This window comes from Heptranchias perlo, chromosome 22, assembly GCF_035084215.1.
Source record: "Heptranchias perlo isolate sHepPer1 chromosome 22, sHepPer1.hap1, whole genome shotgun sequence".
In the NCBI taxonomy this organism is placed as follows: Eukaryota; Metazoa; Chordata; class Chondrichthyes; order Hexanchiformes; family Hexanchidae; genus Heptranchias; species Heptranchias perlo.
This window is the reverse complement of record NC_090346.1, coordinates 29196265-29211504: the sequence shown is the minus strand read 5'-3', so window position 1 is coordinate 29211504 and position 15240 is coordinate 29196265. Positions and strand designations below refer to the sequence as shown.

The window sequence follows — 15240 nt, the reverse complement described above, 5'->3', positions numbered from 1 at the left end:
GCCCATTCATTCATGCATGGGGTGTCACAATATAATCTCAGGCAACCTCTGAGAAAACTTGGAGACTCATGAGTTTGCTTATAATCTTGGTGTCTCCATATTACGTTTGAAACCCTGCAGCAAGTGGGACATCTAACAGATACAAAATGTATTTTCAGACATCCGGCTGTAAAAAAAAAAATTGGAACAGGGATCCTCAAAAAACACATTTTTCACCATGCAGTCATGGAGAGGTACTAAGCAAGGTGAGACTCCTCACAAGGAGGACGAGAAAAATCAGCAGGCTGGAGCTCTTCACTTCTCTCATACCTCCGAGCAGTGGTCATATACTTATAGAGACGTGATATCACGTTGTCTTCATTTTCTTCTCATCGGGAGGCTGCTGCCTGATTCAGCTAAGGACAGAGAATTATATATATCTATCCTCATCTCAGAAAAATTGACCATTTTTTTCACGGAACAACTCACTTATTTGCTCCAGACTCAAAGGACACAGTAATAATTTTGCTACAGATATAGTCTGGAATAAAAGTAAACGTAATTGTTTTTTCCCTTGAAAACACAATGGGCGGAGTTTTCCGAGGCCCCATGTCACTGGTACGGCTTTGCACGCAGCTGGCAGCTTATTGAAAAATTGTGGGTGGTGTGCCAATGATTTTCCTCCCATTAATATCAATGGATGTAAAATTGCAGACAAAGCACCTGTGAATTTTCAATATGTTGCTCACTGCAGGGGAGGCCCTGCGGATGGTGTAGGGCCTTGGAAAGTTCCACCCATTGCTATGAACCGGAGTGACATCTAACCAAATGATGTGAAACTTGAGTGACACGAAACACTGACACATGACTAGAGTGATGAATGATGTGCCTCATAATGATGCTGAAATAATTTGAAGCTCGATTAAGTGAGGAATGACCTTGACTGATCATTCAGAAATTCATGATCGAGTGAGGTCAAAATAAAAGCTCAAATGAATAACACTCATTGACATAGAATTGAAATATGCCCTAAAATTGAAATAATGCAACAAGTCATTTCTTTGTGAATGCAAAATTTCTATTGATGTAAAATGATACATGTTCAGCAGAATATTTTTGACAAAAGAATGATGGAAATGCAATTAAAGTCTTTCCTGTTTCCCTGCCAGCTAAGCAATGTTATGGTTCAAAAATGACAGAGGAACAAGAACTGGAAGTTTAAAAAAAAATCGTTGAACTAAATATTGAATCTCCGTGCAACCTGTAGATGTACCATGACCAATAAGTCCTCAAATATTTATATCTAATGTGATAGACAGCTGTGAAGAGCAGAACATTGGCATCACTGCACTTCATAGAATCATAGAATGGTTACAGCATAGAAGGAGGCCATTCGGCCCAATGAGTTCGTGCCGGCTCTTTGTAAGAGCAAACCAGTTATTCCCATTCACCCGTACCCCTGCAAGTTTTTCTCTTCAAGTATTTATCCAATTCCTTTTTGAAAGCCATGATTGAATCTGCTCTCACCACCCTTTCAGGCAGCGCATTCCAGATCATAACTACTCGCTGCGTGAAAAAGTCTATCCTCATGTCGCCTTCGGTTCTTTTGCCGATCACCTTAAATCTGTGACCTCTGATTCTCGACCCTTCCGCCAATGGGAACAGTTTCTCTTTATTTACTTTATTTAAACCCTTCATGATGTTGAGCACTTCTATCAAATTTCCTCTCAACCTTCTCTGCTCTAAGGAGAACAACACCCGGTTCTCCAGTCTATCCACGTAACTGAAGTCCCTCATCCCTGGAACCATTCTAGTAAATCTTTTCTGCACCCTCTCTAAGGCCTTCACATCCTTCCTAAAGTGCGATGCCCAGAATTGAACACAATATTCCAGCTGTGGCCGAACCAGTGTTTTATAACTGTTCAACATAACTTCCTTGCTTTTGTACTCTATGCCTCTATTTGTAAAGCCCAGGATCCCGTATGCTTTAACTGCTTTCTCAACCTGTCCTGCCATCTTCAAAGATTTATGCACAGATGCTCCCAGGTCTCTCTGTTCCTGCACCCACTTTAGAATTGTACCATTTAGTTTATATTGCCTCTCCTCATTCTTCCTGCCAAAATGTATCATTTCACACTGCTCAGCGTTAAATTTCATCTGCCATGTGTGCACCTATTCCACCAGCCTGTCTATGACCTCTTGAAGTCTATTATTATCCTCCTCACTGTTTACTACACTTCCAAGTTTTGTGTCATCTGTCAATTTTGAAATTGAACCCGGTACACCCAAGTCATATACATATATACAAAAGAAGCAATGGTCCTAGTACCGACCCCTGGGGAACACCACTGTATGCCTTCCTCCAGTCCGAAAAACAACTGTTCACCACTACTCTCTGTTCAGTGTCACTTAGCCAATTTCTTATCCATGCTGTCATTGCTCCTTTTATTCCATGAGCTTCAATTTTGCTGACAAGCCTATTATGTGGCACTTTATCAAACGCCTTTTGAAAGTCTACATACACAACATCAACCGCATTGCCCTCATCAACCCTCACTGTTACCTCATCAAAAAACTCAATCTACTTAGTTAAACACGGTTTGCCTTTAACAAATCCGTGCTGACTTTCCTTTATTAATCTGCACTTGTCCAAGTGACTATTAATTTTGTCCCGGATTATCGTTTCTAAAAGCTTCCCCACCACCGAGGTTAAACTGACTGGCCTGTAGTTGCCAGGTTTAACCTTACACCCTTTTTTTGAACAAGGATGTAACATCTGCAATTCTCCAGTTCTCTGGTGCCATCCCCATATTTAAAAAAAATATTTATTCATGGGATGTGGGCATCGCTGGCAGGCCAGCATTTATTACCCATCCCAAATTGCCCTTGAGGATTGGAAGATAACAGCCAGCACCTCTGCAATTTCTACAACCTAGGATACATCCTATCCAGACCAGGTGACTTATCTACTTTAAGTACAGCCAGCCTTTCTAATGCCTCCTCCATCAATTTTTAGCCCATCCAGTATCTCAACTACCTGCTCTTTTACTGTTTGACTTTGGCAGCATCTTTTTCCTTGGTAAAGACAGGTGCAAAGTATTCATTTAGTACCTCAGCCCATGCCCTCTGCCTCCATGCGAAGATCTCCTTTTTGGTCCCTAATTGGCCCCACCCATCCTCTTACTGCTCGTTAACTATTTTTATGCTTGTAGAAGACTTTTGTATTCCCTTTTACGTTGGCCGTCAGTCTATTCTCATACTCTCTTTGCTCCTCTTATTTCCTTTTTCACTTCGCCTCTGTACTTTCTATATTCAGCATAGTTCTCACTTATTATCTGTATTATCAACCTGACATCTGTCATTCACCCCCTTTTTCTGCTTCATCTTACTCTCTATCTCTTTCGTCATCCAGGGAGCTCTGGCTTTGGTTGCCCTACATTTCCCCCTCGTGGGAATGTACCTGGACTGTACCCGAACCATCTCCTCTTTAAAGGTCGCCCATTAAAGATTAAAGTTTTGCCTGCCAATCCTTGATTCCAATTTACCCGGGCCAGATCAGTTCTCAACCCACTGAAATTGGCCCTCCTCCAATTAAATATTTTTACTTTAGATTGCTCCTTGTCTTTTTCCATAACTAATCTGATACTATAATCACTGTTCCCTAAATGTTCCTCCATTGAGACTTGCTCAATGAACCAGATCCAGCAATTCCTCCTTCCTCATTGGGCCGGAAACATATTGATCAAGAAAATTCTCCTGAACACAGTTCAGAAATTCCTCCCCCTCTTTGGCCTTTACACTATTACTATCCCAGTCTATATTAGGATAGTTGAATTTCCCCATTATCACTACTCTATGGTTCTTGCACCTCTCTGTAATTTCCTTGAAAATTTGCTCCTCTATATCCTTCCCACTAGTTGGTGGCACCTCTATTTTTTCTTAATTCTAACCAAGTAGATTCTGTCTTTGACCTCTCAAGGACAGCCTCTCTCTCCAGCACTGCAATGTTCTCGTTAATCAATATTCCCACACCCCCTCCTTTTTTTCCTTCCCTATCTTTCCTGAACACCTTGGGCCAGAAATGGCGCAGAGTGGTGTGGCGTGGCTCTCTGCAACTCCTGCAAATTAAAAGAACAAAAGTACTTACTGCGGGCTCCGCCGTGTCCACTTGCTCGATTTTGGAGTTTCTTGAGGTTGTGCGCTGTCAATTCATCCTCTTAGCAACATAAGCTGATTCGTATGGGACTGTCTGTGGGAATGGAAGACATGCCAACACAATCTGTCAACAAGAGAAGTCACGCCCAAAAGTAGACTTCATTCATTTAATGTTACTATTCTGTATGTCATAGTAAATTAAAAATTAACATTTTTTTAATAAAAAGCCAAGCAAATAATTGAATTAATTAAAGAGACAAGTTTAAAAAAAATTAAAAATTAAAAAGTTAATGATCAAAAAATATTACAATAAGGAGTAATATGACATTCCACATTTTTAAAATTTAATTTTTAGTTGTTGGCAGTTATTAAGAGTCATTGCACCTTTAAAAAGTAGTTTAGAGATATTATTTTTCAGCATATCTATTGGTATGTTCCAGCTGGGCAAGTTTACGATTTTTCAGTGATCAGTGATTGATGCGTGCGAGTCCCCTTTAATTCACAACTGTCAAATTGCCGGCGAACCAATAGGAGCAAGTTCACAATTTCCCGGTTTTAGTGTGCACGTGGAAATGCGTGAACTTGCTCCTTTGATTCGCCGTCAGAGTCAGCGGACTGATGTACCCCGTTGTTTGGTGAGCAATTTCCAGACCTTTACATCCAGGAATATTTAATACCCAATCTTGCTCTTTTTTGAGCCAGATCTCCGTTATCACCATTACATCATATTCCCATGTGGCTATTTGTGCCTGCAGCTCACCAACTTTATTTACCATGCTTCGTCCGTTTACATACATGCACTTTAAACCTATCTTAGACCTTCTCGTGTTCTCTCAGTCTGATCCCAACTAATCCTGTACTATTTCTTACTCTAGTGCTATCTGTCTCTCCCAATCCTTTGTGCACCTTGTTTCTCCTTTTTAATGCTACATCCTAGTGCCCATCCCCCTGCCAAATTAGTTTAAACGGTCCCCCACAGCACTAGTGAACCTCCCTGCTCTGTTGAGGACCAACCCATCCATCTTGACCAGATCCCTCCTGCCCTAGAACTGGTCCCAATGCCCAAAGAATCTGAAGCCCTCCCTCCTGCAGCATGTCTCTAGCCACACATTAACCTGCCTTGTCTTCCTATTTCTGTACTCACTAGCATGTGGCATTGGGAGTAATCCAGAGATTACTACCTTTGAGGTCCTACTTTTTAACTTCCTCCCTAACTCATGAAACTCTGACTGCAGGACCTCAACCCTTTCCTATATCGTTGGTACCCACATGAACCATGACTTCTGCCTGTTCCCCTTCCTCGCGTAGAATGTCCTGCACCCTCTTTGTGATGTCCTTTACCCTGGCACCAGGAAGTTATCCATGTTATGGTAGTATAGCTCCCAACCCTAAACACTGATGCAACTTCGGGATCATAAGACGTCAGAATAGGGCTAAGTATTTAGCAGGCCTAGAACATCTTGATAGAGGCTGGTACACTTTAGTACCGAGAAATATGGGTGAAGGCTTATGGATGTGGAGGCCTATGGAAAAGTGCAGCTAGAAACAGTATAAATGAGGTGAGATTGTAGGCATAGGTTAGAAGAAATCAGAAGGAGGAAGTTGGGCTCAACTGGCTGTAATGTGCTGTTCTTCTACGGCAACATCTTATGCAGTGAGTATGTTGGTTCATTTAACCCTAAATAAACCTCAAAGAGTTTTTGACTCCGTGTTTGAAACTCATTATTAATACATAGACAGGACTGCAGCCTTTGTCTATATATTAAAACAAACAGTATCAAGGGATATGGATCAAAAAAGGGTAAATGTAGTTGAAGCACAAATCAGCCATGGTCTAATTGAATAATGGAATAGGCTCGAGGGGCTGGATGGCCTATTCCAGTTCCTACGTTCTGCCTATCTCAACAAAAAAGTGTAGTTTCTAATCAATTATTTTTGCCTACATATAATATCCAGCTGATATTAATACACACAAGGCTTCAAAAAGTAAAAGGTTTCTAAACAAAATTTCTTGTATATATTAATGGTGGAAGTTTGAGAATTTGAATGCAGTTTAAAAAATCTGAAAAATAAAAGCTGGTGTTAGTAAAAAAGTGACTATGAAACTATCAGTTGTCATAAAAACCCAACTGATTCACTAATGTCCTTTAGGGAAGGAAACCTGCCGTTCTTACCCGGTCTGGCCTATAGGTGACTCCAGTCCCACACCAACATGATTAACTCTTACCTGCCTTCTGAAGTGGCCTAGCAAGCCACTCAGTTGTATTGGGGTAACTAGGGATGGGAAATAAATGTTGGCCCACAATGTGTGACTCCCTCAAGAGGCCACCAGCAGATGCAAAACATTTTAAAGGTGCAACAGCGGAGTAAGTCATTTTGAGGAAATTCTGGGTCTTCCTTTCATCTCTGGGACCTAGGTTTGATTTTAGCCCAGACTGTTGACAAAAGGTCAACTAACAGTCTTACAGGACCCACCGAAGTGCGAGCATCAGCGCTGGTGCATGGCTGTATGTCCTGTGACGGTGCAGCCTCAGAAGGAATGAGCTCCTCCAAGAAATGACTTTCTTCCATTTCTGCTGAATCGTCATGAAGGCGTGAAGGCCCTGGAAGACAACAGAAAGCGATATTAATGATTCATTGCAAAAGTGACAATCTTTCCAATACTGTGGCCTGTCACAGTTACATCATTGATAAAATCAATTCATCATGTGTGTGAAAGACAAAAGTTAAAGTTCTGTCACCAGCCACAAGCGGGTTGCCAGTCTCTCCATCTCCGATGGATAGGCATTCGACAGTCCAACTTATTTCCATGGCCTCCTCCTCCACTATGTGGCGGGCCACCTCCAGTTCTGCTCCTCTCCCTTGCGTTTTGCGCTCTCTTCTCCTACAAGGGGAGAAAGAACAAACCTGTGAATGACCGAAGGTGATGTATTCATCCAAGGAATGCATTGATTTGGGTGAGGCTGACCATGAAGCAGATGCATCAGAGGGTGACTATCAGACAGATACATCATGTTGCATCAGGATTGGGGTGAGTGGCATTGGTGGGTGAATAAATGAGCAGTTGAGGAAGTGCATAGAAAGTGAAGGATGGTTGCTGCTGCTGACACTTAGGTGGGTGTGAGGAGTTATGTGATGGGGGAGGTGAGCCAACACAGAGTGACGGGGGGAGTGGGGGGGGCAGGGTGTTGAACAACACAGGATGTGGGTGAATCAGCAACTGCACTCACTTTTCCTGACCTGGTTAGGTCATTAAAACGCTTTCTGCACTGAACCCAAGACCTGGGCACCGTGGTCCTGCTGCTCCCCTCTTATGCCACCTCCAGGCAAGCATTTCTGGTTACAGAGCCAGGTTTCTTCCTGCCATCCATTGGAAACATGACCTCCCTCCTGGCTCTCACTGCAGCCAGAAGTACGTCCAGGTAAGCATCATTAAATCTAGGGGCAGCCTTTGCTTTCCTGGACTCCATTTCTCCTTTCTCCTTCAAAATCTATTCTTGGACTGGCCCTTTAAATAATGGGCTTTAAATCGCATCATTCGGGTCGCAGTGGGCCCGCAGCGCAGCTTGGAGACACGAAACCCGGAAGCAATGATAATTGCCAGCAGTCGAGTTGTGACTGCAGATTTAAACACGTACAGTTGACTTCCGGGGTCCCCATGCAGAAATCCACCCATCCACTGAGTTCCTGTCTCCAAGTTAAAACCCAGGCCCAGATCTCTGCCCGTTTGTGTTTTGTGTGCACCGCTGGTCACGGGTCAGCTAGAGGCCACTCCAATGTGTCTGAAACAGATGTTTTTTATTAAAAAGTACCTGAAGTGACATTATTCTTGTCTGCCTATCAGTTTCCTCTACTTCATCTGAACACAGGTCATATGCAAGCTGCCCCTCTATAAACTGAATCTTCATTTTGTTAATACTGCATTTTAAAAGGTATAGTTAATACTGAGGAAGATTGCGATAAAATACAGGAAGACGTTAATAAACTTGCAGAATGGGCATGTAACTGACAAATGAATTTCAATGTAGGTAAGTGTGATGTGGTACATTTTGGTCGGAAGAATAAGGAGGCCACATACTCCTTGGAAAATAAGAGTCAAATGGGGTAGAGGAGCAGAGGGATCTGGGGGTACAGATACACAAATCACTAAAAGTAGCAACACAGGTTAATAAGGCCATAAAAAAGCAAACAAATCACTGGGGTTCATTTTTAGACGGAAAGAACTGAAAAGCAGGGAAGTTATGTTAAACTTGTATGGAACCTTGGTTAGACTACACTTGGAAGAGAGGACTGAGGGGTGATCTGATAGAGGTCTTTAAGATTATGAAAGGGTTTGATAGGGTAGTTGTAGAGAAGATGTTTCCACTTGTGGGTGAGATCAGAATTAGGGGCCATAGGTATAAGATAGTCACTAATAAATCCAATGGGGAATTCAGGAGAAACATCTTTACTTAGAGAGTGGTCAGAATATGGAACTCGCTGCCAAAGGGAGTAATTGAGGCAACTAGCATAGATGCATTTAAGGGGAAGCTAGATAAACACATGAGGGAGAAATGAATAGAAGGATATGTTGATGGGGTTAGATGAAGGAGGCTAGTGTGGGGCATAAACACCGGCATGGACCTGTTGGGCTGAATGGCCTGTTTCTGAGCTGTACATTCTGTGTAAGTATTGCAGCTTACAGGAATTTTCCCTTGGATTATAAGAAGGTTCCCATTAAAACCCATATTTAAGATATTGTCTTTTAAAAGATTACATGAATTATTACTGCAGCAGTCTTCTTACTAAGGTACCTCAGCTCCTGAAGCAGTCGATATACACACAAGTATCTGACTGAATCTGGCATCAGAATAAAAGTATACACGGATATAGTGTGAGAAAAGACCTTTCAACTCATCTCACTCGCCTTGTCATATGGGTCCATTTCTACATCATAGGGAAAAAAATTCATGGTGCTGTTGTAGCAGTGTAAGTACGTCGGGTGGGACTTCTGCTTTCATCTGCTGATGACCCAATCCCAATCCCAATCCCAAATCCCAGGGACAAGGTCATTAAAATAATTGGGGTGGGCCCTTGCACCTATAACGGTGCAACAAAGTCATCCACTACAAGGAAGCAGTGGGTCTTGCTGCTCAGAGAGGGGGAGTCCGGATTGGACCAAAGAATAAAGTGAAAGCATTTTTAATAAATATTCTCCCAGAAGCTGCAGAGCTATTTTTCAACATTTGTCTTTGCACTTTTCGGGCTCTCAACAGATGTAGTTCCAACTGAGTCTATCCAGGGCATATCTGGCAGAAATCCTGGAGTAGCCTGAGAATGTCCCAAGACGTGCTACCCATTTGCTGGTTCTATGTAACTGGGGTGAGCAGAATAAGCACTCTCCCTTCCTGGCCTCTTCAGCATCTTAGATGGGGGCGACATCTGGCAGATCCAGTTTCTGCCCCAAATTGCAGCCTCACAACTCAAAACTGGAATTTCACCACCCCATGATGTGACATTTCTATCCTCACACAAATGGGTCACTTCAGTGGTTTATTCCTTTAAAAATTCATCAATTTCATTATTTTTTTCAGGCTATTGCTAGGTGTCCTGTAAGGCTGCTCACAGGTAATCCAATGTTTGAATGCTGTTTCTGATATTACAGTGACCACGCCCCCCCCCTGTTTAAACCCAACTGTAGCCCTGACTCAGAAACCTCTGAGTGGTTCTTGGGATCTTAACTAATAAAGAAGAAAATTAACAGGTATCTGAAGAAAAAAACCTGATTGAGATTCGTGACAGAGATGACAGTCTTGTACCAGAGTTATACTCTACCCAGTGCCAAGCCTAGCAGTGAGAGACAAGTTCCTTGAGGAGGAGTCTCACATTGCTTAGTTTTAACACGTTCCAGAGACTGATTGGGTTGACTCCAGTGTTATATTCAAAGTTTCTACTCAATGTGCATTGATATGAAAGTGCAGCCTTATATTTCTCTTCCGAATCTACAGTTCACTATTCTTACTGTTCCTTCGTGGTTTTTTTTTGTATCCCTCATCGCTAATTTTGGCTCTGCATTCTAGCTTACAATAGTCATTTTTTTTTCATTGTCCATTATTTAAAAAAAAATTATATTTAAATCTTTGCCTTTAGTCCCTAAGTTCTATCCTTCTCAATTCCATTAACTATTTTCCTACTCTATGCTTTTGCTCTTCTTGCTTCAAGTCTTGCTGGTTCAGTTGTGTGCACTCTGTAACCTGAGTAGATTATCGTCGTCTACACATTCAAGTGTATTATCAGAAGTGCCAATCATTTTACTGAGGGACAAAAACCAACACTGAAAGGCAGTAACTATTTTGTTATGGTCCGGGAAATCACGTGCATGAGGCACAGGAAAAAAACAATCACACGTGCAGGTTGGCCTCAGAAAAATCAGGCGGCCTAGTTCAACAATAGAAGTTCCAGGAAGGGCAGAAATTGTAAGTCTGAGTTTGGGAAGAGAGGAGTGAGGGGAGAAGGTGGAGGGGTTAATGTGAACCAAGACAATAGGCCGTTCTGATTCTTACTCTCTAATATTAGATCTGTGCAGCAAGCTGCAAGCACATCTTTTAGTGTGGGTAAAACCAGAAAGAGAAAAAGGATGCCATACGCCAAGACTGGTTGAGAGAGAAGAACACACGAGTTATCTGAGTGGTGTGGAGCCAGGTGATCTCTGTGTGTTGTAGCATGAGAAAGTTATCACAGGAACAAAAAAGATAAAAGGAGCGGCAGAAATGACTGAAAGGAAAGAAGGAAAATACAAACAAGAGAATTCAGGGGTCGGTGCAAGGAGTCACACCAAGGTGAATACAAGAGACTGGGAACAGAACAGAGAGAGTATGTGTAACAGCAATGGAGATTAGAAACGCAGCTCGGAAGGGAGCCTGCAATGGATCCTCGGTGCAGGAAAGAGAGCAAGGCAGAGATCCCTGGGTGCCAGACAAAAGGAGCCCTAAGTGCAGCAGAGGCACAGGTAAACCCAGCACTGAGTTAGATGTTTGGCAGAGGGAAGACAACACCTGGAGAGAGCCCTGAATGACTGGCAGAAGAGAGCAGAGAGAGATATGCAATGAGACCCCAACAGCCCTGTCACAACTCATCCAAATTAGAAGAGGGCTCTGAAAACTGGAATCAGTCACAGTGTTATCAGCCAAGAGGGACAGTTGGTATACAGGTCTATAGGTACAAGAGATCCAGGCCGAGAACTAAGCATGAGGGAGCTAGGGAAAGTGTCACTGAACTATGCATAACTTTGTAAAGTGTAAGGATGTATCATATGCTGTGAAAATAAACTACTGCAGTATGCAGAAAGCTCTGTCTGCTATTGTAATGTGTAGTATTACATAGAATTACGTAGAATCTACAGCACAGAAACAGAACATTTGGCCCAACTTGGTCTATGCCAGTGTTTGTACTCCACAGGGGCCTCCTCGCACTCTAATTACCACTTCCCACCATGTCCCCATATCCTCAATTCCCTTCTCCCTCATGTATGCATCAAGACTCCCCATAATTGAATCAGTGCTATCTGCTTCAACCATGTGCCAGCGAGTTCCACATTCTCACCACTCTCTATGTAAAGAAATTTCAAATAAATTCTTTATTTGATCGTTAGTGGCTATCTTATATTTGTGCCCCCTTGTTCTGGACTCATCCACAGGTGGAAACAGTTTCACCACAGCCTCCCTATCGAATCTCTTCATAATTAAAAAAAATTCCATCAGTTTTCCTTTTTGTCTCTTTTCCAAACAAAAGAGCTCAGTTTGCTCAATCTTTCCTGATAGTTGCATCCTTTCAATTCTGGTAATAGCCTTTTAAATCTTTTTTGCAATTTCTCCAGTGCTTCACCATTCTTTTTGTAGTATGGAGAACAGAACTGCTCACAGTGCTCCAAGTGTCGTCTAACCAAGGTCCTATATAAATTTAACTTTACCTCCCTGCTTTTATATTCTATTACTCTACAAATGAACCCCAGGACTTTGCACTCTTTATGGCCTTATTAAATTGTATTGCTACTTTTAGTGATTTATGTATCTTTATTTCCAGATCTCTTTGCCCCTCTATTCCATTTAGTTTGTTATCTTCCAAGAAATAAGTGGTCTCCTTGTTCCTCCTACCAAAGTGAAACACCTCACTTCGCTATATTTGCCTGAGGGGTTCGGAGAGGAATTTTACAGTGTATTTTTTCCCTTATTCTTTCTGGGTTTTTTCTGTTTTTTGCCTCTCCCAGGAGATTACATGGTGTGGGGGTGGGTGTGACAGAGGGAGGTCGGGGGAGGGAAGAAGTGTTTAGCCATGATAGCCCGGCCATCATGGTGTGGGGCAGGCTTGATGGACCAGCTGGTCTTTTCCTGCCTGTCAGTTTCATGTGTTCATATGTATGTTCGTAATTTCATTTGCCATTTATCCACCCACTCTGCAAGTCTGTTTAACACTTCCTGTATTTTGGTGCAGTCCTCCACATAATTAGCGATACCCCCTAATTTGCAAATTTTGACACCATACCACCAAATTTCTGAGTTCAAGTCATTTGTGTATATGGTGAACGCCAGTGGTCCCAGGATGGATCCCTGCGGGACACCACTTCCCACTTTCTGCCCATCCAAGCAACCTCCCTTAATTCTTACCCTCTGTTTTCTGTTTTGTAGCCATCCTTCAATCCATTTTGCTACCCGGCACTGGAAAGCCACCAGCAGCAGGAAGTTGGCTGATTGTTCCTGTACTAGCCGAGTAGCATTGAAACCAGTTTTTGTACCCCGTGACAAAATGTCTGTGATGGATTGTTTACTGGATTCCTTCTTGCTGGTCAGAAACACACTCGGTTAAAATTGGTTTCAACTAGCTGTTTCTGCGGGTTGTGGAAAATGCACTTCCCAGACTGTCCGATATGTGTGGGTTACTTCTGCTATTGTCCTTAGATGGAGTCCTATCTAACGTCATTCAAAAGGAACAATTTTAACCCCATCTGCCTGGCAGAAACTGGGTGGGTGGGCAATTAAAATCTGCCAAATGACTTACCCAATAATCCTGGATTGGGAGAGGGGAGAGGTCCCATTTCCACCCAGGGGGACCCAGAATATGGGCTGGAACTGGCTCTGTTGGGATTCTGCCCCATGTGGACCAGACTTTTAAATTCTGGTCAGGGGTACCATGGGCAGATCTTCCACCCACCCCCCATGTCAAGGGGGCATTTGTCAGGAATTTCCTAGCATCGCCAGGAGTTTCTCTTGAAAGGCCTCAGTGGACATCATACCAGTTGAGACCTGGCATGATTCTCTATGAGGCCTCCTGAAGGCCCCAGACCTTTACTATAATAAGGTAATCGATTCCACAGGGGATTATTGACCAGAGCTCCCTCTTCCTCGACTATTGTCATAAATTTGGCAAATTCAGGATTTTGTGGCAGTCATATCAATGAAATGGAAAAGAGAACTGTTCATTCTTTACAGCAGCTGACAGAAAATTGGGCAACAAATTCTGATATTTTGCCTTGGCATGGACTAGTGGGGCTATAGATTCTTATCAGATCCACAATTTGTGAATTAACCTGGGTATTCCCCATTTCCCAGATGTGCACCTTACCTTATGATTTTTCAGTAGGACGAAATACATTTGATTTTTGTTTCTCTTACAGGTATGCATGGAACATTTGTAGTTCTGCTTCCACTCAGCCTTATCCTGATGATATTTGGAGGAATGGCTGGATGTGTTAGCATGTTAGCACGATCCTATGTGTTACTGCTGTTGACTGGAACCCTTTTTCTTTTTGGAGGTAAGACTAAGTTGAAAATGAAGGTACACATATCTTGGAGTCTCTTTTCCTTTTCTTAGCTTCTCTCATTTGCTGATTTCCCTTACCATCCCCACCCCTCCCACCCCTCCATCTCACCTTGGCTTTGTCCCTGAGAAATTCTCCCTCAGCCTATGTACAGAGTGACTCATTATCCTGGGTGATTTCAAACTCCATCTCAGTTCCCTTTTCCCTCTCTCCTCTGAATTCACTACTCTCTTGTCTTCCCTCAACCTTTCCCTCCCTATAAACTCTTGGACTCATTCATGGACATCCTCTCGACCTCTCCATCTCCATTGGGTCTCTCTACTCCTGTGGCCTCAATCATTGACAAAGCTAACTCAGCCCACTTCATGATATCCCTCACCACCCACATTCCTCTACCTTCTCCCAATCCAATTCCTTCTGCGTATGCCTCTGGAGAAAACTCTGCTTCAAATCTCTTCAAATTGCACTTTCAAATTCTCAACTGCTCATCCTTTGATGCTCCATTAATCATGATTCATGTGTAGCTGTTGATTTGCACAATCACTGCCTCGCCTCCAACTTCGATGCCCTTATCCCCAGCAAAACCTTCACTGTCTGCCATTCTGGACATCCCGCATCGTGTCGCCCTCATCTTTGCTCCTTCATATCTGCGGCTAACTGGCTGAACCATCCATCACCAGATCAAACTCTACCAACCCTCGTTCTCCTCTATCAAAACCTCCGAATACTCCAGGATCATCCTGGCGAGCAAAAGATAACCCCCATCGTTTTTTCTTCACTACCAATTGCTTCCTTAAACTCCTTTCCCCTGCTCCCTCCACCCTCACCTCTAACAAGTGTGAGGAGCTATTGGATTTTTTTGCCACCAAGATACAGACCATCTGTTCAGCTGTCCCTGAAACTTCATCCTTTTCCCTTGCCTACTAAGCCAAACCTCCCCCCAGAAGCCCCCTTCCATACCCCTGAACTCCATCTCTCTTTAGTTTCTTTCCCATCTCCCCCCATGCGCTCTACAGACTTATCTGTCCCGTCGACCCCATTCCCACTAAACTGCTGAACTACTGACCACCAACATACTTTCATGGCCCCATGCTAGCTGATATTGTAAATGACTCCTCTTCCTCAGGCACTGTACCACTTCTTTTCAAAGCTGCCATCAACACTCCCCTCCTCACAAAGGCACCTTTGACCCCTCTGCCCTTACAAATTACTGCTCCATCTCTAACCTCCCTTCTCTCGTAAAGGTACTTGAATGTGTTTCTACTTCCCAGATCTGTTCCCATAACTATCTAGAACCATAGAACAGATACAGC

At 43.0% G+C, this 15240-nt stretch overlaps 1 protein-coding gene across 1 annotated transcript in view; it reads left to right on the top strand.

Annotated features, from left to right (window-relative positions):
• The window catches only part of LOC137340907 (transmembrane protein 114), a 105675-nt gene that overhangs the window by 30037 nt on the left and 60398 nt on the right, over positions 1 to 15240 (top strand). Inside the window, exon 3 of the mRNA XM_068003712.1 lies at positions 13784 to 13921. Coding sequence (XP_067859813.1) covers positions 13784 to 13921 — 138 coding nt within the window. The remainder of the gene's footprint in view (positions 1 to 13783; positions 13922 to 15240) is intronic.